This window comes from Artemia franciscana, chromosome 15 (assembly GCF_032884065.1).
Source record: "Artemia franciscana chromosome 15, ASM3288406v1, whole genome shotgun sequence".
NCBI lineage: Eukaryota > Metazoa > Arthropoda > Branchiopoda > Anostraca > Artemiidae > Artemia > Artemia franciscana.
The window spans coordinates 11,082,193-11,102,917 of NC_088877.1; the positions used below are offsets into that span (position 1 = coordinate 11,082,193).

The window sequence follows — 20,725 nt, forward strand, 5'->3', positions numbered from 1 at the left end:
GCTATATGTAGCAATAAAGAAAAGAAATTAATATGAGGACGTGGAGGAGTTGCAAAAGTTGGAATTTGTGACATTTTGATCTCTGTGAAACTGTTTACTAGCATTGAATCACTCGGAAAGATCAATCTTAATGCTGAAAACATGTTTTAAATTTGAATGACGCCGTTGAGTCCGAATTGTTGCAATATCCAGAATTTGAATAAAGTTATAAGTTATATGTTTTACGAACTATTTGTAATTGAAAGATTGTTCAATACAACTAGTTCATTACGCAGAATAATCGGTAGGTAAATATCGCATAATGATAAATAATTGTCACAAACTTCTAAAGTGATTAAGCACTAAATCCTAGCTTTCGAGATATTCGAAATCAATTTGTTTTTAAAGTTATCTTTGCGCACATTTGGATCTCTAATGATCAAGTGTTTCCTATTTTAAAGCATACAATAAATGCCGTAGATCATGAGACTTGTTTGTCACATTTCTATCTTTTTATTTACCGAAATGAGTTTTTTTGCAGATGGGTGAAAAGATCAATCACCAAAGCCTTGTTGTAATGATGATTGAAAAGTTTGGAGTTTTGGATAAAATTAAGAACATCAAACTAGCTGCCAAAATTATTGAGAAATACTTTCCTGATGAGGTAAGCTTTGTAATATTTGTCTGTCTAGTTTAAAAATTGAAGGTAAATTCAAGCACTGTGAAAAATGACTACTGTCATCAAGCTATTGTCAGAAAGAAAATAAATACCTATTGGATAGAGTGCTTTCAAATACATTAAACAAATCTCTCATAGCTGAACACGACTGGGACATTTCTGAAACGGACGTTGGAAGATTTTACAGGGACGGTAAAGTGTACATTTAGATCCAGACGTTCATAATTGTCCTGACTTACTGACGGTGTTTTTCCATACCCCTCCCAGGGGCACAGCTAGGGGGGAGGCCTCCTCTCCTCCCAGGTTCTAAGGCATTAGCACATAGATTTGCCGCCTTGGAACTTTAGGCGTTTTGACGTCTTAATTTAGCTTATGTATCCACATTTGTCGGCACACTGGACGATTTTGTAGGAACGTTCTTTGTCTCTACTCCAAACTAAAACCCTAGCTTGACTCCTGAACCCCCTTCCCTCTACTTTTGTTTGTAATAAAAAGGATACCAGTGACTGTTCTTGATGAAAATGATACTAGTTGGCGAGTTTTCGAGCGAAATTCAACTTTTCAGTTTTTTTTAATTCAACCGTTTGCTGCTGCACCATCGTGATAAGACCCAAATTTAAACCTTAAATTTTTGTGGGAGTTTTATGAGTTCGCACATTACTAATGGACCAGGGATTAATCGAAAATTATATAAAAAGAACATTGACACTTATAGGAATCTGCACTTTGCAAACGAGATCCATATCTAGCTCAGTGAACATGCTCTGTTAAAAATATCCTTTCTCAGTTTTTGATGGTTTTATGCAATGTGTGATGATATCTTTTCCTCTTTGATTTTTCAGTTGTGTAAGGAACAAAAACTGATAATTGCAAAAATATTTGTACATATTTTAACAAAGGATTCCAATAATTCAAAAACCTTAAAAGAAAACCAAAAATCTGAAACTTAGTAGAAATCGTGGTTAGAAATTAGGTTTGTTCAAATATTCCAATATCTTTGAGAAGATCCAGTATGGAAAAATATGAAATTGCGTAAAAAGCAAAAAACTGGTAATTGCAAAAATATTTGTATATATTTTAACAAACGATTACAACAATTCAAAAACCTTAAAAAAGAAAACCAAAAGTTTGAAGCTTAGTAGATATCGTTGTTAGAATTCGGACTTTTTTTTATAATAAAATATTTTTGAAAAGACTTTAGTATGAAAAGACAGCAAATTATTTCAAATTCCCTGTGGTTAAAAGACAAGCGAAATGAGAATCCATATATAGAAGCCTGCCGCGTGCCCAGTCCCAGGGCCAGGAACGCAGAATAAAAAGACAGCAAATTGTGTGCGCTTAGAAGACAAGCGACAATGAGAATCCATATACAGAAGCCTGTCGCGTGCCGAAGTGCAAAAATATTTGTATATATTTTAACAATGGATTACAAAAACACGAAAAATTTAAAAATGAAAATCATAAGATTTGAAGCTTAGTAGATATTGTTGTTAGAAATCGGTTTTCTAAAATAATCAAATATCTTTGAAAAGTGTTAGTATGAAATGGCACTAAATTTTCTCAAATTGTCTGTGGTTAGAAGACAAGTGACAAGGAGAATCCATATATAAAACTTGCCGAGTGTCGAGTGCTGGGGCCCGGCCTCTGAAATGCCATCAATTCTTTTCAATCCTTTTGTGTTTTAAAATATAGTGAAATTGGATCATCGAAAACCATTTTCTTTTATTTTTCTGACGACTTGTATCTTACTGCTGCTGCAAAAGCCAAGGAAACGCTCATACAGAATTTTCAGGCTTGCATCTTAAACATCGAAAAACAGTTGAGAATTAACAAACTTAAACTAAACCAAACTAAATCCTATTTTGTAGTTTTCTGGAGAAGTTGCAACTACTACCCTTGGACGCCTCGGGAAGTTTCGACTAAGTATCTTGGGATCCGAGTCTTCTTAGTTTCAAGAAAGACATTTTAGTTATATCTTGTAGCATGGTTTGAGAAATGTTAGTGTGATGAGTAAACTGAATTATTTCTTCCCAAATGATAATTATGAGATCGCTTTATTTTTCTTTTGTTCATCCATATCTTCTATATAGTAGTTTTGAATGATCAAGTATGTTTTTAACTCAACCTCGTCCCCATAGAAGTCTACATATTAATGCCAAACATGTTCTGTGAAATTTTGCGTTTCATATGAAGCTTTTGTTCTCCTGGCAAGAGGGAGGGGGAGTGCCACCTATCCTATATTCGCCCTTGCAATAAACCCATCGTGCAATCCTTTGATAAGTGTTATCCATATTATTTTTAATTCTCTGTTTACAATCAGATATTTCTTTGGTGACTATTTTCAAATTTGCTAGTACTATTGTTTATAAACATAAACTTTCAGCTCTTTTTTATCATTTTTTTAAGTCAGTTTTGTTTTCTCTGTTCCAGGAAGAGGAAGATGAGAATATTCTTCTGAACCATGTCGCCCCGAGAGTGGGACCTCAAGGATTTATTTTTGATACTAGAGAATGGGAGTCTGTGAACTATCGTTATGAGAAGAGACATGGATATCCACATGGATATAAGTTTTAGGCTGTTTGTGAACAATTTCATATTATCTATTTCTAGGTTTAGTTCAGAGATTCTAATGGTTTTGTGAAGCTATCAACCAGATATTGGCTCTCTGCGAAATTTGTTGTTATTTCTACTTAAATCTATGTACTGGGCTAGATCTCAAGCTTTTGATGTCGGGATGATGAGAGAATCATGTCGGAATAGTTAAGTCGTCGGAACATTTAAGAATGTTGGTTCATTTTGGAAAGAAAGGGGATTAAAAGGGTTAAGACTCTAATTCTTGTTGCTAAATTATATTGATGCTCTAAATTCACAGTTTAGATAAATATAGGAATTATTTTTAGAAGTGTTGAGTTGCCTCCTCTTTTATCTTGGTGACTCATTCTTGTGTCATTTTTGTGTGTCTGGTTGTAAGCTTATATGCCATTCGGTCAGATTTCCTAGAATTTAATGCTGTGGAAACGTCTCAATTTTTTGTAAGAGCTATATACTTTTTTCTAAATTTTCAGTAAACCCGTTACAGACTTTAATCTTCTGTTATTGCTGTAGTAAACGAAAGCTCTGCTATCAGATTTGCTAGTAGAAGTTATCAACATTTTCCCTATCAGGTGCATGGAGGATTCGTACTGCTTTAGACTATTCAAAGGCAGATGGTATGTCACGGATAAAAGTATATCGGCTCATTGTGCATTTCTGCGAATTCTGTGGAACAATGCGTGTCCAATATCGCCTGAAAAGGAGCGACAGTTTGTTGTGGGGTAATTCTTGCCAATATATGTCAAAGAATATCCAGCAGATCTAATATGGAAGATCCGTTGCATCCTTGGGGGCTTAGTCTTCCCTAAGATTGCCGCTTAGTCCAATGTAACCTGTTCTTGGAATATACCTGTGTCTTTAGCTTGATTTTTATAGGGACTAAGGGCGTGTAACATTGATTTTGAGTTGGAGAATATTACTACTTATAGGCGTAATATCTAATTGTGTGTATGTTTAAAGTTTTGATTGGATATAATCTAATCCTGAAAATCGTATGAATGGTAGTATTTGTAAAGGGAGGCTCGGTGTTCCCAATGCCATTGTCAGACTTCTATTCTACTGTATCAAGGTCTAGCAAATTGCACAACCCTAAATATCAACATGTAAGAGGTGTTTTGTAAATTGATACAGCACACAATTTTTTCTTTTTTCTTTTTTTGTGCACTCGTCAAGTCATTAATTTTCGCAGCTTTAGTTCAGGTCTTCAGTTTTGGTGAATTTATTTCTGACCATTTATAAGTCTTATTCAGCTGTTTAGAAATCTATATGTTGGTAAGTGCAGCATTGATATGTTTGTGTAAATCTCATTTTTGGCATCTTCTCTTATAATATGTTTGTAGCAAGGGATATATCTGGGTGTCCGATATGTCATTAATCATTTACCCTGTCTAATTGGTAGGCTTTGTAAATCTCTTGAACTTTTCACTGAATAACCCTTTATATGAGTGTTTCAATGGTTTCAGCGTCTTTGGCTTACGGCCACTCCTTTTAATTGTAAAAACTTGGCACATGGTAATCAGGCATTTTAGCGAAACTTATCAAATCATTGAAAAAATCTATAATATTTATTTGAAGCTATGATCTAAAACTATTTTCTTTCATCGATTAAAAAGTATTCCATTCAATATGTATACCTTTTAATAATATAAATGTAATTTGCGATTGTCCCTTAGCTGAGATCTATCAGTCAAATTGCAATTTTCTAAAATTCTTAGCAGGCTTAGGGTTACTTCAGTGTATGATTACAGGCCTGGTATATGACCATTATCATTAATCTTTTTTATTATGTTACTACTAGCTGTTGGTGTGGCGCTTCGCGCCACACCAACAGCTTTTTTTTATTTTCTAGTTTTTTACTTTTTTTCTTTTTTAGTTTTTTCTTTTTTTTTTTTTTTTTTTTTTTTTTTAGTCTTTTAGTTTTTTTTTGTTTTTTTTCTCAAGGCAAGGGTTGTAAGTTATGCCCTGGGGGCATATAAGGTTCTTATGGAAAGGGTGGCTGTATATACTTCAGAGAGTACTCATTGGGTATGTAATCTGAATTTCTATTATCCTTTTTAAGAGTCAAAGTTAACTAGCGGCAGCTATCTCCCCATCAACACGTCGTGTTTTCGCGAAATACATTGAATAAAATATTTAATGCGATCATTTTATTTTAAAAAATCATAAAACATGGTTTTGACGTTAATATAAACCACCAGAGCCTGGGGCGATAATTGTAAATTATGCCACCAGGCAGTTAACGTTTTTTGGAAGGGGTGGCTTTTTGACTTTAGAAGAGGCTCATTTGGTTGACAATTGGAAGTTTCAGTTCCTTTTTAAGCGTCACAGAGTGATGGAAGACATTTAGGCCCTCTTACCCCGATAATCCTTCTTTTCAATACACATCTGATTGAAATTATGAAATTGCGATTTTGTTCAAAATAATCCAAGAACATATAATAATGCTTCTATGATCGACACAATCCAACAGTGCAGTGGGAACAGGATTGTAATTTATATCAATCTTTTGTGGAGTGGGCGGTCGTATAAATTTCAGATGGGGCTCATTTTATTTGAAATTATATTTTATAGTGCCTTTTCTATGAGTCTGAGTGATTTGATAGTAACCAGCCCCCCTCCTCCCCTCCATGCTCATCATTTCCCTTAATACTTCGAATCGAAACTTGGAGAGAGGGATTTTGTTCATCGTAGCTGAAGGGTCCGTAAATTATGTCTGTGAGGAAAACCACCCCCCTCCCCCGTTAAGCTTTTAGAGCAAGGGTTGTAAGGTATGCCCTAGGGACATATGAGGTTCCTAAAGATAGATTGGTCGTATAAGCTTTGGATGGGACTAATTGGACTGAAATCAGAAGTTCTGGTGCTCTTTTTAAGAGTAAAAGTGATCGAAGCGAAGCTATCCTCTCCTCCCCCCACACACAAGCCGTTTTATATAATGAAGCGTCATAAAATGTCACTTAATGTGTGCAAATTGAGCGCAAAAGCGATGGAAGCGTAATTGAGTTTGCCGAAGTTGTTCTCTTTAGCGAAAAAGAACAGATTGAGGGTTGGCTGTAGTTTAAAGAGCATTCACTTTTGCAAAAACTATTTCAGTGACATCGGCCGAAGATGAATGAAAATTCAGTAATATCTTTGAACGATCTCTTCTTCCAGAAAAGATTCAGGTCAACTATGGGAAACAATTGATTTGCTTTCTCATGCTCATGATATCAAAAAAAGATTTGCTGAAAACAGTTGACCTCGATTTACCTGTAGAAAAGTTGAAAAGACGCGCAAACTTGATATTTAGTGTTCTTTTTGCTTTTATACCCGGGTTTTTCTCTTTATATATATATGATAATTTTCGCTACTAATAAATATCAATTAACGCACAAAAAACGAATTTAAAAATGTGGGTTGTCGGCACCTAACCGAATTCATTGCACATTTTGGACGTCCCCCCCCCAAAAAAAAAAAAACAAGGTAAAATACTAGTGACGACTCTAGAGGGGTTGTAGTTTTGGATAATTTAAGTTTCAACTTTGCTCTTTGCTTTCATAACAGAAACAGTGTTTTCTACTAATTTTTGGTTATTTCTTGTTTTAGTTTTTCTTGACAAGTTCAAAACAATAGAATTGAGGAAGGAGAAAATTCATGGAAGGTCAACAAAAATTGTGCATAAATTTCTCTTTACCGTCGGTTTTCGTAAAACTAGCAGAGTGATATCGCAGGAAAAAAAGAGAAAAAGAGATCATAACACGCATAGCAAATTTCCTAAGAAATTAATAGAGGAATCGCTGATGCCTGTACAGACAGAAATTGAAGCGCAAAGTATTTATTCTCGCATTCTCGAGGTCAATGCTTTCTCCATAGCAAGACCGTCCCAAAAGATTCAAGATTACAAATTTCCATTTTTTAAGATCTGTATAAGGCTTCCATTCCTTAATCACTGTCATTTTTGTATCTTTTTTTCTCTCACATTTTTTTTTTCTTTTAATGTGGTTTTAGTTTCTGGTTACTATGTGGAAAAAAAGACAAAAGGTAAAGATTGCAGTTTCAGCTTTGAGAGGATATACTGGTGATGCTGATTCCCATCTTCCTGCCCCCAGTTAGAAAGTAATATGGGTAGTGGAGGTAATCCATCCTGCGCTTTTGTAGACCCTTCTTGTCCAGGTACCTATTACAGCTGCGTTGACTTTGGCTAAATTTACAGAATCCTGCCACAAACCCTGTCCTATACCATACGATTGACAGCACCATTGCTCAAAACACCCCCCTAAAAATGCACGGAATTGTGAGTGCTTGGCCAAGGTTCACTCTTTACTAGGCTGTAAATACCTATGTAGCTATAATAACTTATTTGCTTTAATATGTGAGTTGGTGAGAAGGCGATATTTGAAGTATCCTACCCCCTGTACGTTTCAGGTCATAGTTAGCCATGGGTAAGATGCAATTTAGGGAAAACTAGTATTGTCAAGATAATGGGACTGACGGAATGTGCAAGAGTTGTTTGCCGAGAGTAGTAATGGTGACAGTTCATTTTGCCAAAAATATGTAAAAAGACACTGGGCTGCTTAAAAGGACTTCAGGCTCTCCTTGAGCATGCAGGTGTAAAAGATCACTAGCGTCTACTGTACCAAACGCGCGTCCAATCAAACTCGATGCATCAACTTCAGCCCAAAACGAGTTATAAGCTGGATAAGCTATACCAGAGAAGAAGTTTGAGATTTTTTGCGAGGGCTATATTGCTTGAAGGGAAGAAAAATATGGGCTTAGAAGATAACAGCGAGTTTTCTGCTCCTGCACCGTGTGATGTTTCAACAGATGTCTTTCGAACCATGTTCAACGGTGCTATCCTCCTTGTTAACAAAGGATATTTATCCTTATTTTAGGAAAATTTAGATGAAGACATTGAATAGTCTGACTTTATGCTGAAATATGATGAGACTGCAAACAACTTTAGGATCAGAGGGCCATAATTCCTTTTTTAGTGATAATTTTCCCATTTAATTTTAAAAGTATATTCTTGCTTGTCACTATTATTATTTGCTGCTACAAAAACTTGTTTATCAGTTTCGTTTGGCTTCGGTATGCCAATATTATTGGTTAGTTGATTCCACATGACCGCATATTTTATTATAGCGTCCACTCCTAGAATACAAGGAAATGGTAGCTGTCTGTATCGTTATTATCATTGTACCGTTATTTCATTATTTCGTGTGCTAAGTTTTAAGAGAAGTTCCACAAAATTGTCAGTTTACGACATGTTACAGAGATTATGGTATTCTGGCATCTACTAATGCAGTTTTTGTACGCTAGGAAGAAACCTCATAAAAACCTCCTCTCTATTTAAGGATTTTGAATTACCTGTTTGAAGTAAACATAGTAAATATTGAAAACACTCGATTTTAAAACAACGCATATTGGGTAAATCATTATTTGTCTCCATATTGCAACATTCTAAACTATACAGGTTTCTTTGAAAAGGCACAGCTCTGGTGACCCTTGCAGGCTGGTTTCCCCGTTTAAATGCCCACTGTTATTTGTCTAAAAGCTTTGCCGGTTTTCTCAGTTTTCTTCGATGTTGCTGGTTCGACCTAGGGTGTTGTTTACCGTCAGATTTCTAGGTATAACTTCAGGAATATTATTTGATGTTTACCGAGTATTATTTGTTCCCTGCCTTCTTAAATTCCTGCCATCATGTGGTCGGAACTGATGTCTTTTATTGTATGCTGCCCCTTCCTTTTGTATCCTATGCCAAAAATCTGCCACATCATAATTCGTTTTTCCACAATAATAGCAATTCAATCTTTTTCCATAATGCTTGGTGATCTGCTTTCCCCAACGGTGTTTATAGCTATTTCTGTATATTCTTGATCTTTCACTATCTGCTCTACTATTGTCTGCGGGAAGAGGAGGTGGGTGTCCATAATGCTTGGCGTTCCAAGACATTAAGGACCTAATACCATGGGATCAGCCGTTAAATGGGGATGGGTCAATCTATAGTGAGATTAAATAAAAAAAAACTAATTTTTTTAGCTGAAAGTAAGGAGCGACATTAAGACTTAAAACGAACAGAAATTACTCCGTATATGAAATGAGTTGTCCCCTCCGCAATCCCTCGCTCTTTACGCTAAAGCTTTTAATTGTTTTAAAAAGCAGAATTGAGGCAAAGAGTCAAACTTTAGCGTAAAGAGCGAGAGATTGCGGAGGGGACAACTCTTTTCATATACGGAGCAATTTCTGTTCGTTTTAAGTTTTAATGTCGCTCCTTACTTTTATTGATTCAAAGTATTGTAGTGTGCTTCCCCATAATCTGGTTGTTACCTAAGGTGGAACGACTTAATCGTAAAATGTTTCTGTTAAATCGTCAAAAATTCTTATATTTTCAGGGAATTCATTGACATCAAAACTCCCTCGTATTCTGGTAGAATTTTCTCAATTTCAATTACCGTTTTTAGGGAAGTCATTTTGCTTTTTGGTAAGGTCGTTTTATTCTTAATTTACAACTATACTAATTCACCTTAGCCCAGTTATTCCACAAGAGCCAGATGTAGTAAAGTAGATTTTTGTTGTCGAAAAATTGTCGTTAATCTGCCCTTTGAGGGGTTATGGGGGTACGGTCCTAGGAGGACTAAAACTAGAGAAGCGTTCCCTTAGGGATTGCATGGGACGTCCGACTCATATAGATGAGAAGCTTAAATAATGTTTAAGAGAGGCTTGGTATAATATGATTAATTTTAATTTGAATCAAGGATAATGCATGGGTCTGACTATATATATGCCACGGGGACTATTTGTGCCACAGATTATGCTAATCCAATAATACAATTCCAGACAATTAAGAAATTAGGAACTTACAATGTTCCAAGTTATTCCTAAATAAAAAAGGACTAGACGTCACCTGAGCAATTAAGAAAGAAAATCTACTCAATCCCATAAATTGTATTTTTTATACCATAGGTAAACCACGTCTTTCCGGGCCTCAAACGTATATAAACAAGGAAGTGTTTATTTCTCAATTTCCTTTCAAAGCCTACACACATACTGGAATCCAGAATTTGTGGTTCTTTTATGGTTAATTTCCAAACTTTTTTCTTAGTAAAAAGGGGTATTTCAAAACTTCGCATTTTGTATTTTGCGTCTTAATATTTATTTTACTAAAATCAATTTCTGACTTAATTGGTCAGCTTACTTAGAATTATTATCTTGCTCTATTTCTGCTCGTCTTAGTTTTATATAGCTCTTTACCTTTCTCTGAAAGACTTTATGTGAAAAAAGTACATTTTTTAATAGTCTTAGTATAACATAGAAAGCGAAAAATAAACTGGAATAAGGCTTTCTTAAAAAACCAACCTTCAGTTGAGCCTGTAGTTAGAAATCCGAGCGAACTTATTGATACGTTGGATAGGTCAGCAATCGATTCTACTTACAATTGTCAATTGCGGCAATAAAATTCAAAAAGATGAATGGCTTTATTGCTAATGTGAGAAGAAAACGGTTTCAGGTAAAGTAAAAACTATTTATACAAAAAATTAAGAAATACTGCTGTAAAAAGAAGAGGTTGAAGTGGTTGTTCTTGACATGATAGGCCTAGTAATAATTACTATGTTGTAGCCCAGGCTTGTTTACAGATGAAAGAGTAAGGTAAAATAAGCATTGGCTGCATGTTAGCCTATCTCTTTCCTTCCATTCCGTTTAGTGAGCTAGTTGACATCTTTTGAAGGAACAATTATAAAGAAATAAAAGTAGTAGGCCTATCCTATAGTTTAGGGTAGCCCCTATAATAAGCTATAGGCTACCTATTTATCTACTTTATGCTAATTAAGTATCACAATGCATGATTTGTCTGGTAAGATTCTAGACTAAGGGTCCTATCTATCTTGGAGAGTAATTGAGGTATCCTAGGTGAATAAACCCATTGCCTCAATGATCTCATGGGAAGTTTTTCTGGGGTTTCAATCTATATATTTAAATGATCAAGATATTAGGTATGCTGCAAGGAAATGTTACCTTAAATTACCATAAATCACAGCTTTGAGCAATATAAGGATTAAGTGTTGATAAAAGTTTGTTTGTTGGTCATCACTTCATGTGTATACACTATTGTGGATGTCCAAAATTGACAAATGTTAACATTCACCAGTAAATGTCCAAAATACTTTTTTTTTCTCCTTTGATTTGGTCATTGTTGCCGCTCATCTTTTTTAGTTTCATGCAAGGTTTAATGGTGACAGATTACATTAGGTTTTAACCCAAATCTAAGATTTATAACATAATTTAACCAAACTTCAGCATTTACCATCAAAGCATCAATAAGACTGAGTTACAAAGCTAATTGAATTCAAGTAGAGAAAAGATAATTTTTCAACATTTACCAGTAAACATTGACTCTAACCAGATTTCCAACATTCACAGTATCATATATACAAGACAGTTGAGTATTGAAAACACTTTATCAGCAAGGAATATTGAAAGCCTAAGTAATGTAAGCTCTGCAGTTTATTCCCACTGGGTAGGGGTCACCCTCTAGACATATAAATGGCTGTACCAGCCATTGTCTTGGCAGTTTAAATTTAAGGCCACTATATAACAGCAAAATCAGGATCTCATACCAGATAGTAAAGGGTAGCAAGCAACAGTTTGCTTATGGTGTTATAACTAACCATTCATACTTAGTAAACCCTGATTGATGAAGCTTGCTTGTCCCATCATGGAATATTGTTTGTCATCTAGAGATTAACATTTTAGTCATGGTCAACAGTAATCTTGAAGATTTCAACTCACTTGGCAGACACTATAGAATAACTGAGTGAGTTCCACAATAGAGTGATATAGTTGATGAAGAACCTAGACTTGCCTAGCTTTTTGCAGAATTTTTGTGTGTTTTTGTAGGGCTATCTCATGTCCAGGATGATTTACTTAGATCAAGAATTGTTTTGATTGTCTTGCTGTTGATCATATTGAATGCTAGGATGATGTTGTCTCTCTTTATATCATATGTTAGAGTAGGGAGGCTAAGCTTTTCTAATTGTTGCTCATTGGGGGATGTTTTGTTTGGCAAAAAGAAGCTTAGTTCCTCTGTACTAGACCTTTCAAGTGGCACAGTGTCACATTCAAAGTCAAGGCTTTTAATGAAGATTAGGAACTAACAAGGGCTTTGTAGTGCTTGTTGATGGCTCTAGAGTGGCAACTTTCCACTGCAGTTTGAAATTTCGATCAACAATTACCCCAAGATCAAGCTCCTCCTGAGCACTCTGAATTATAATATAAGTACATGCAGTTAACCATATGGTAGCTGTGGCAGGGTTGTTTTGACACAAATATGGAGTTTTGTATTTGCTTGGGATAACATCAAGTGTCTATGTTGTTGCCCTGTTGCCCATACACAGAGGTTGTAAGAGATCTTCTTGTAGAAAGAATAACTTTTTTGTGAAAGTGTCTGATCCAAGGAGTTTGAAATCATCTACATATCATTCCAACCTGTTCTTAAATACCTAAGGAGCATTTTTTATGGAGGAGTTAAACATTATTGGGCCTAGTTTGGTTCCTTGTGGGACACCACTCCTGGCATGATCAAGAGGAGTAGACATGGTCACCATTTACATCATATACTGCAGCAATTTGAATTATATCAGTTAGAAAGCTGTAGCTCCACTTGGCATCACTGTCATCCACCTGATATACAAACAGCTTTATCATCAGGTAACAATCAAATTTTTTTTCAAAAGCTCTAGCTTTGTCCTGGAGAAATACACTAACAAGAAAATTCTTCTCCTGCAGGTCTTTTATAAAGTTGTAGGACTATATTACATTGGTTTTGATGGACATCTTTGTCATATGTAGTATGATGGCTTCATTGATTATTCCTTCGATAGACTTAGTCACAACTGAGGTAAAAAGGCTTTTGTTGATGTTCTATAATATTTATATTGTAAAAGTAAGGCCATCCTGGCTGAGTGGTTGGCACACTGGCATGGGAATTCTGTGTCCAAGGGGCACAGGTTCAATCCCAGTTGGGACCAGTTATTTAGTTTGGGATGGGGGTCAGTTGTGTGACTCTGTAAGCTCAGCCAGAGTTGACCCAGCTCTAAATGGGTACCTGGAGAAATCTGGGGAAGGTAAGCAGGAAGGGTGTGTGAAAGCACAGGATGGTTAGCCCCCAACCTCCCATTGCACTTCCTGGCGGAAGTGCCATGAAATGGAGATCAGCACTGCCAGTTTGGACCTTAAGGGTCTAGTGCTGTCTTACTTACTTTTTTTTTTCTTAGGTCCAAAATTTTTTAAAGTAGATCTACTGTTCTGAAAAGTCACAAGGAAAGTATTTTGAACTTTGTACCTTCCCAATCCTGGTTTTGAAGTTTCAAAAGTTGTGTAAATATATCTTGTTTAAACCAATAAAATTGTATCTTCAGAATTAGAGTTAGAGAACCTACTATTTCTGAGAATTAGGTTTTTAGGAAAATAAAGAAACTTAAACAAACTAGTATAACTCCCATAGATATTGCAATTGAACTTATAAAAGCATTTCCTAACAAATTGACTAAGCCACTAACACAAATTTTTAATTGCATTTCAATTTATTCAGTTTACCCACAGATATAGAAAACAGGGTATGTTATTCCAATCCCTAAAAAAGATACTGAACTAATGTTGATGGCATGAGACCAATCACTTTGACCTCCTTGTTCAGCAAAATGTACAAAAGCTTTGTAGCAAATGGGCTAAAAGCTGAAGTTGAACCCCTCCTTGATCATCATCAGTGCAGTAACAGAAAGAATACATCAACATCCCATTATCTGGTTAGTCTTTTACATTTTATTTTTAAGCATGTTGATGAGCCAAAACTCAACAACAATTGATTTTTAAAAAGGGTTTTGATCTGATTGATCATAACATTTTAATTTCTAAGCTTTTAATTGATTTTAGAGCAAACCCTGCTGTTGTGAATATCATTCAGAGTTTTTTAACAAATAGGCTCCAAAATTGTAAAATATAAGAAGTCTTTCTCTGAACATGGGCTAGTTTTTTGTGGTGTACCTCAAGGTACCATCCTGGGTCCTATTCTTTTTCTAGTTGTGATTAATAATATTGCAAATGCTTGTGAAGAGTGTTGGAAATATGTTCATGACCTTACCCTTGGAGAAATTTGTGAAGCAAACAAATGTAGCAAAGCTCAAATTTTAATTGATAATGTGAAAACTAAAGCTTCTGTTTCAAATATGACAGTGAATCTTCTATTTTAACTATTTCATTTTTAAATTTTTCTGAATCAAATTTCTTACCAACTATCTTTGATTTTCTTAAAGTCAGCAAGATTAAACTCTTGGGAGTTATTATTGCCAGTGATTTAAAATGGGAAGCAAACACAACTAGTCTAGTAAAAAAGGATAATGCTGGACTGCAGATGCTCAAGCTTATTTCGAAACATAGTGCCCCTCCAGACCACCTCCTCTGAATATTTACATCTTTTATCTGCCCAATTCTGGAATATGCAGCTTCTGTATGGCATTTTGGACTGAAGAGTAAGCAAAGCGCCAGGCTTGAAAGAGTTCAGAAAAGAGCTCTAATGATAGTTTCAAAGCAGGCAGAAATGTTAGATGAAGAGCTGCTGACTAAGTTTACTCTGGGAAAAAAAAGAGAGAATCTCTGCATGAATTTTGGAAGAAAATCTCTGATCCACCCAATCCACAAAACCCTTTCCCCCCTCAGTCCACAATAAACGACTCCTGTACAGGGTTGAAGAGCCTGTTGAGAAACTGACACATTTTATGGGTCAGATTTTGTGGAAAAACAAAAAAACCTGATTGTGTTTGGTTTAGCTGAAGACGGTACTTTGTCATCTCGTAGACAACAAAACGAGACAGATTGCAAATTTTTAACAACAAGCTACTTGTACTTTGCCCTGCGAAATGTAGCTACTCAGTTAGACTTGGTAAACATATGCCTGGTAAGATCAGGCCTATTAAGTTGATGTTTAAGTCACCGGTAGAACGAGATACAGCTTGTTTCTTTCTGATGTCCAAGACTGCTAGTATCAAAGCTACATACCCCTTGTTCAAAGTCTCTCATGACCGTACTACCATTGAACTATCGGAAAAAAGAAGTACGATGCCCTGAAACAGGAGCTGAAATCGAAATTGGACGCTGGCGAAACTAACTGGAAAATAAAACGTAGCAAAAACGGACTAACCCTCGTGAATAATAACTCTTTTCGTGAAACCCCAAATAGCTACGCGAGCATCGAAGAGTGACTCCCTAAAAAAGTTGAAGTGTCTGAGTGATAAATTTTTGGTGACATATACAAATGCAGACTGCCTATCATCTAAATGGGAAGAGTTTAGTGAGTTAATAAAGCAACGTAAACCACATTTAGTCGTTGTTACCAAAGTTTTACCAAAACATTTCAGTGACCCATCTATTTATTTTCAGCTGCTACCACAATATAATTTAGTATCTAATAATTCAGCTAAAAGAGGGATTTGTATTTATATTCATTGTTCTATTAAGTTTTCTGTGGTTGTTGTTTCGTTAGTAGACTCTGTGTCGGAGTGTCTTTTGGTTGATGTTAAATTGCCTTATCATAGTACTTACATGTGTATTGCAGCTTTTTATCATAGTCCTACTGTAAATTTATTGAGTCCAGTTAATAATGCCAATATTCTAGCGTGTATTTCTCGTCTTGTTGGTCGTAGTTCAAAGTTCCTTATTCTAGGTGACTTCAATTTACCTTTGATAGATTGGAGTGCGCATAGTACAAGTTTGTCCACTTCATCATATGAGCAGCCATTTTTAGATAGATTGGATGATCTGTACTTATACCAACATATTGATAGGCCAACTCAAGCCAGGAATGATGCTATTCCATCGATTTTAGATCTGGTTATTACCAAGTCAATCAATGATATTTTGAGTATAGATTTCCGTCCGCCTTTAGGTAAAAGCGATCATGTTGTGTTAGATATTTACATGAATATTGATGCTCAGCAGAGAGGTTTTGAGTTTTATTGGCATGATTATGCTAAAGCTGATTATGAATCAATGCGACAATTTATTTTGTCTATTAATATCATGTATAAACTAAAAAATAATCATGTTTCTCCGGACACTGCGTTTGATATTGTAAAAAAAAGTGTTGAGGGAATGTAGGGATAGATTTGTTCCTTTGGTGAAGAATTTTTCCGGTCGCAAAAATAATCCTAAACTTCCAAGACATATACTCCAAGCAATACGTGAAAAAAATAGTCTTTGGTGGTCTTATATTGAGTCACGACATAGTAAAGTAGTCAGACAAGGGCATTTGGATATTCAGTTGCAAGAGGATTTAGGTGAATGGCATGCGTATTCACTAGCGAGAAACAAGGTCACTCGGCTTCTTACGGCTAATCATGAAGAGCTTGAGTCGCGTATTATTCACTCAAGCACCACATCACCTAAAATATTTTGGAAATATGTAAATAGAAATAAGCCTAACCTTGCACCATCTACATCTACGTTCACACATCAGGATACACACCAAAAGATTGATTGTGATTCTGAGAAGGCTCTTATTTTTAACCAAATTTTTTCTTCAGTTTTTGTTAAAACACAGCCAATTCATTCAAATGAAGCTAATTTTGCATCTCAAGTAGAGTCGATTGCGTCGTCGGACATTCTTGTTCCATTTGATGATTTAGATTTCTCATTGACTGAAGTTTATACTATTCTTATAAAATTGGATACGTCTAAAGTGCCGGATATAGACGGTTTCCCGAATATAATGATAAGACAAATTGCTCATGAAATTGCAGAACCATTTACCTATATATTTAACTTATCTTTGGCGCATGGACTGTGTCCGTCAGGGTGGAAAAAGGCCTTGGTAAAGCCACTTCACAAAAGTGGCTCCAGGTCAGATTTTAAAAATTATCGGCCAATTTCAATTACGTCTATTTTTTGCCAAGTGATGGAAAAGTTGATTGTTTCACGCTTTCAAAAGTATTTTGACGGAAATCATCTTTGGAATCCTGCTCAGCATGGTTTTCGAAAAAATAGGTCTTGTAATGCTCAGCTTCTTGAGGTTATTTTGGACTTTCAACGTTTTGCTGATTTAGCTATACCCTTTGACTGCATTTACATCGACTTCTCGAAGGCATTCGACAAAGTCTCAATACCCACCCTTCTTAAAAAATGTGCAGCTCATAAATTGGGTAAAAAAAAAACAATTGCATTTATTGCTGATTATCTGAATGGACGAACTCAGCAGGTTGTTGTTGGTGAAGCTATGTCATCCTCAATTGATGTGTTAAGCGGAGTCCCCCAGGGTAGCTGCCTGGGTCCAATTTTATTTTGTTTATTTATTAATGATCTGCCTTCCTCTGTTCAGCACTCTACTGTCAAGATGTTCGCGGATGGTGTAAAACTTTATCTACGAGCACGAGACCAAAACGATGTGCAACTTTTACAGGAGGATCTTGACTCTCTAACTTATTGGTGCGAATCTAATTCCATGTTCATAAACCCTTCTAAGTGTGTTGTTCTACACTATGCTCGTAAACTCCCACTTGTGCATACTTACCCGCTGTCTGGCATACGAATCCCTTCTAACGAAATAGTGCGTGACCATGGCGTTTACTTTGATACCCAATTGAAATTTGATAAGCATGTTTCGGAAATTGTAAAGAATGCAAATTATCGTTTATCGTCTATAAGGAGAAGCTTTAGTAGGTTTAACCTTCGTAATTTCTTACTCCTATACAAATCAATGGTCCGCCCTCTTCTTGAGTATAATACTTCTGTTTGGTTTCCATTAAGTCTAACAGATGAGCATAGGATAGAAAAGGTTCAGAGAAGGGCCACTAGATTGGTCCCATAGCTTCAGCGCCTTTCCTATCCGCAGAGACTTTCTAGGCTTCAACTACCGTCGTTGAAGTTTCGTAGACGTCGCAATGACCTTGTAAATGTGTTTCGTATAATTAAAGGAGTGGATGATGTTGATCCAAATTTATTTTTTAAATTTAGCCATTATCACTCTACTCGTCAGCATGATCATAAATTATATCCCCCAAAACCACTGAAACAAATTGGTCAATTATCTTTCGTTAGTAGAGTTGCCAGACCATGGAATGGTTTGCCTTTGGAGGTTGTCGAGGCAGAGAGTGTTCGAATTTTTAAGAGTGCATTAGTAAATACGCCTTTTTATTTAGACGCTTTTGTTGTGTAGTGTCGTGTTATTTAGAAGTTTTTGCTGTTTAGTTTGTCGTTGCCAATTTACTTTACATTAGTATTATGATTTTGTGTTTTTGCGACAAGTATTGATGCTTACCGCTATTTGTAATAATAAATAAATGAAGCAAAATTCAACACATTTTCCTGGCAAAGAAGATTCCTGGCAAAAAGATTGATTGCTGTAATTGGTGCTTATGTCTTATATTGTCAACACTCAATATGTGTAGTTAGATTAATCCTAATACAAAATATCAATACATGATAAAAATATAATACTTTAGAAACAAATTTGGGTTATATATTTGCACATTCAACAGCGGCCTGACCTAAACCGCCTAGCCCCCTAACATGCAAATATATTGCCCAAGCCTTATAATTACAATGTATTCTATCATTCTTCACTTATTTTCCACTGAGCATAAGCTAATTGTTTCTTAATAGAAACAGATACAAACCAGTTTGTTCTTGACTTTTACACAGCATAAACTTAAGTGTTGGTGGTATAATACATAAGAACCCTTTAATCTATCACACATTCAATTATTATCTAATTAACATTAATATATTATGCCCAAAACCTAGAGTAAAAGAAACTAAGACTTAAACTAAATTGCAGAAAATAAGAGAAAACATTTACATCTTAAAGGGTTCATTTAATTACTGAGTAAAATGATGGTTATATTTTGAGAGTCTCAAGTGGTAGGTTCATCTAATTCATGGCTCAATAATGAAAATATCTCCAAAATTATCAAGTAATCAAGTAAATTATCATGTATATTTTGGACCATTTAAAATTAAACAGAATAGCAAAAGAAAACAAAATTAAAACTCATTTTGCCGCTGTTTTAAATAACCCTCTTTGCATCAATGCTCAGAATTACACTGAAAATAAACATGTTCAAATGAAATTCTTTACCACAAGTAACAAGAGGATCTCTGATGAAATGGAATAGTCTTATAAATATTATGCTTTTAATAGCATAGGAAGAAAGGTCAGTAATTCAATGATCTATGTCAGGTTTTTGATGTGTAGTAAATAATTGAGACAAAATCTTTGGAAAGTAGACTAAAAATTATGTCAAGTTAAGTGAAAGTGATTGTTACTAGGGATTGAATTGTCAATAGTGATAAATCACTAGCGATAGTAACCCTGAACAAAAGGGATGTTTGGGGAAACCGTTTTTTTTTTTTTTTAAGGAGACAGACTTTAGGAAAAATCTCCAAAAATTTGGACATGTGGATGCACTGGTATTTTGAGACAAAATCTGCCAACAAATATTGTGCTGGGCCATGAAAACTGCCGAGTAGCATTGCTGCTATGCTACCCCACTTTTTGCACAGATGAGCACAATTTGTGTTTTCACAGCTTTTCTTTGAGCAAAAATTATTTTTTGCTTACAACCCCACTTTTTGGGGTTGCATTATACAATGTATAATTTTACAACCCCAACTTTTTGGGTTTGCATTATACAACCCCACTTTTTGCACAGCAGAGTGCGAACTTTTAGCATGGAGGAACAAAACTCGTGTTTAAATAGCTTTTCTCTTTGCAAAAAGTATGTAAAAATGGTATTTTCATACAAAATTTGCCAACAAATTTGTAAACTACCAAGTAGCATTGCTAGGCTACTGTGCTACTCCTCGTTTTGCACGACAAAGCACAACTTTTGTTTTGATAGCTTCTCTTTGAGCAAAAACTTTTTGTATATGTAAAAATGGTATTTTCAGACAAAGTTTGCCAACAGATTTGGAAACTAGAAAGTGCTGTTGTGAGGCTACTATGCTACTCCATGTTTTGCATGTAAAAAAGGTATTTTCATAAAAAATCTGTCAACAAATTTGAAAACTACCAAGTAGCATATCTAGGCTACTATGCTACTCCACTTAAGGATGGCAGAGCTTAACTTGTGTTTTGACAGTTTTTCTTCGAGCAAAAAGTATGGTATTTTCATAAAAAATCTGCCAACAAATTTGAAAACTACCAAGTAGCATTGCTAGGCTACTACGCTACTCCGCTCAAGGATGGCAGAGCTTAGCTTGTGTTTTGACAGTTTTTCTTCAAACAAAAAGTATTTTTATATGTAAAAATGGTATTTTCAGACCAAATCTGCCAACAAATTCGAAAACTGCCAAGCAGCATTGCTACTTTGCTACCCCACTTTTTGCACAGCAGCTCATGAGAAGGAAACACTATTTTAACAAAAGAGCAACACCATTCAACTTCAAACGAAAGCATAACAGTTCAAAATAGGGATGAAACCTTTTAATCGACAGTGATCAGATACAACATTT

At 35.4% G+C, this 20,725-nt stretch overlaps 2 protein-coding genes across 2 annotated transcripts in view; both read left to right on the forward strand.

The window, feature by feature from the left end:
• The first annotated feature begins 467 nt into the window (after nt 1–467).
• LOC136036608 (importin subunit alpha-1-like) lies at nt 468–3,815 on the forward strand. Its single transcript, XM_065718916.1, has 2 exons — nt 468–643; nt 3,089–3,815. Exons 1-2 carry the CDS (start codon nt 521–523, stop codon nt 3,230–3,232), a joined length of 267 nt encoding a protein of 88 aa, XP_065574988.1. The 5' UTR covers nt 468–520; the 3' UTR covers nt 3,233–3,815.
• A 6,856-nt stretch (nt 3,816–10,671) lies between these two features.
• Nucleotides 10,672–20,725, forward strand: part of LOC136036038 (la-related protein 7-like) — a 38,565-nt gene continuing 28,511 nt past the window's right edge. Inside the window, exon 1 of the mRNA XM_065717968.1 lies at nt 10,672–10,733. The gene's annotated coding sequence lies outside the window, so the exon portion shown is untranslated. The remainder of the gene's footprint in view (nt 10,734–20,725) is intronic.

Coding starts and splice junctions, on each gene's coding strand:
- LOC136036608 (XM_065718916.1), top strand. CDS start 521: ATGGGTGAAAAGATCAATCACCAAAGCCTTGTTGTAATGATGATTGAA. Junction 644..3,088: donor AGAAATACTTTCCTGATGAG/GTAAGCTTTGTA, acceptor TCTCTGTTCCAG/GAAGAGGAAGATGAGAATAT.